At 38.9% G+C, this 2,036-nt stretch overlaps 1 gene segment (V, D, J or C); it reads right to left on the reverse strand.

Annotated features, from left to right (window-relative positions):
- Nucleotides 1-706: 706 nt before the first annotated feature.
- On the reverse strand, nucleotides 707-1,222 carry LOC131906353 (immunoglobulin kappa variable 1-27-like). The segment is given in 2 exon segments: nucleotides 707-1,053; nucleotides 1,174-1,222. Coding segments are annotated over 2 exon segments (396 nt in total).
- Nucleotides 1,223-2,036: the final 814 nt, after the last annotated feature.

Genomic DNA, 2,036 nt, shown 5'->3' on the forward strand with positions numbered 1-2,036 from the left:
ACTCTTTAGGGTCTCTTATGCATAGAAACACATCATCTGCAAATATTTCTTTGAATCATTCATTTCCTTTTTATATCATATTTATTCATCTCTGCCCTTTTATTGCTGTACAAAATTTTCTAGAAGGCAGGGCACTAATTTGCATCTTGAACAATATCTGTGATACAGATATTGTGGTTGCTTTCTAGAACTATACTGAACGAGTCCTACTCACCTTGTCAAATATGAGGGAAAAAGTACAATTCACCAACTCATGCAGACAGATGCATGGATTGGGGTGAGGACTGTGAAATTACTACTGTGGTATTTCAGATGGGGCATCAGCCCCTTCACTTTGAGCTATTGGGGTATGTCTCAGGATGGTAGTTCATGTTTTCATTAGCAGGTAAATTCTGACTTATAGGAAAACAACAGAATATTCTCTATTAATATTATTCACCTCTGTGACTACTTGTTCCATTTTTTTATTCCTGTAATGTAGTTTAATTTCCCAAAGTATAATTCCCTGATTTTATTATCTGTAGGAACTTCTATTTTGGCATATTAATCTCAACTGGTATAACTCAGCCAATTAAGGTGCAGTCATCTCTGAATTTAAAGAATCCAAGAAGAGGCAGAATTACATCTGTGCTGTTGATTTTGAACAACTTTGAAGTATGAATACATCCAGTAAATGTTCTTAGTAGTTAGAGATGCAATGTAAACCTCACATTTTAGCTTCCCTGGGGGTTTTTGTTATGACTTGTATCACTGTGGGAGGACGCTCAGAATACTGTAGACAATAATATGTTGCAATATCTTCAGACTCCAGGTTGTTGATAGTGAGGGAATAATCTGTGCCAGATCCACTCCCACTGAACTTTGCTGGAACCCCAGTTAGCAAATTGGATGCGTAATTGATTAATATCATAGGAGATTTCCCTGGTTTCTGTTGAACCCAAGCTAAATTCTTGTTAATGTTCTTAGTGGCCCTGCAGTTGATGGTAACTTGGTCTCCTAGAGACGTAGAGAGTAATGATGGGGATTCTGTCATCTGGATGTCACAAATTACACCTGAGAATAGAAACATAGCAAATGTGTTATGTTACACATATATCACAGGAATACCACACAAAGAACCAGCAGTACTGACCACAGTGCCTGAAGTAAATCCCCAATTTCATCCTTCCTTACTTGTGCTCCAGAGCAGCAGCAGCCACAAGAGCTGAGTGTAGTCCCCCATGGTCATGATGTGTCCTGTCTGATTCCAGCTGACTCTAGCATAGGGTATGAAAAGCCTATAAAAAAATTGTGGTGGCAGTGGGCTGTACTCTGTACATATGCAAATCTCCAGGGACTGAGCAGGGTTGGGTGCATTTCCAGGGCTGATTCACATCAGTAATTTAGCAAGGTCCCAAGGGCTGCAGGTGTCTCTATAAAAGGAGTGATGTTAAAATTTTACTACCAAGGACATGTTGAGGTCTGACAGCCATAGTGACAATGTCTGTTTTGTGTTCTTCAAATAGCATCTTATTTTCACTTCAGTACATACTTGCTTTATCCTGTTCCACCTGGAACAGGCACTGTTCATTATGGAACAAGCTCAGAGTGTAAGCAAGTCCCAGGCTTCTTTAATGAGGGCCTGTCAAGGTTCTTGATCCCGGATTCACATTCTCTTCATCCATATCCCTGATATGCTGGATATTAAATATAAGCAGTACTAACAAACACAGAGAGTATTCATCATTGTCACCTGTCTTATGCAACTAAACTATTATTCTTACTCCATCTGTGAATGCGTTGTCACACTGCTTCCACATTGACCAACCAAAGTTAGGGATTTCTTCCATTCTTAGTACTATTTCTGCTTATATAGTCTAGTCCTAATTTTTCCTAGATACCCCAGACTATTGCTTCTGTTCTCTATCCATTCTTAATACAAACCATTGTCTTTTTGGGGTAAAGGTCTTCAAATGAACAGTGAGTATTCATACCCGTGTACACACTTGTTCCCTAAACCTGTGTATTCTGCAAGTATTGAATGTCATAATCTTCTA

The sequence above is a fragment of the Peromyscus eremicus genome, chromosome 3, assembly GCF_949786415.1.
Source record: "Peromyscus eremicus chromosome 3, PerEre_H2_v1, whole genome shotgun sequence".
In the NCBI taxonomy this organism is placed as follows: domain Eukaryota; kingdom Metazoa; phylum Chordata; class Mammalia; order Rodentia; family Cricetidae; genus Peromyscus; species Peromyscus eremicus.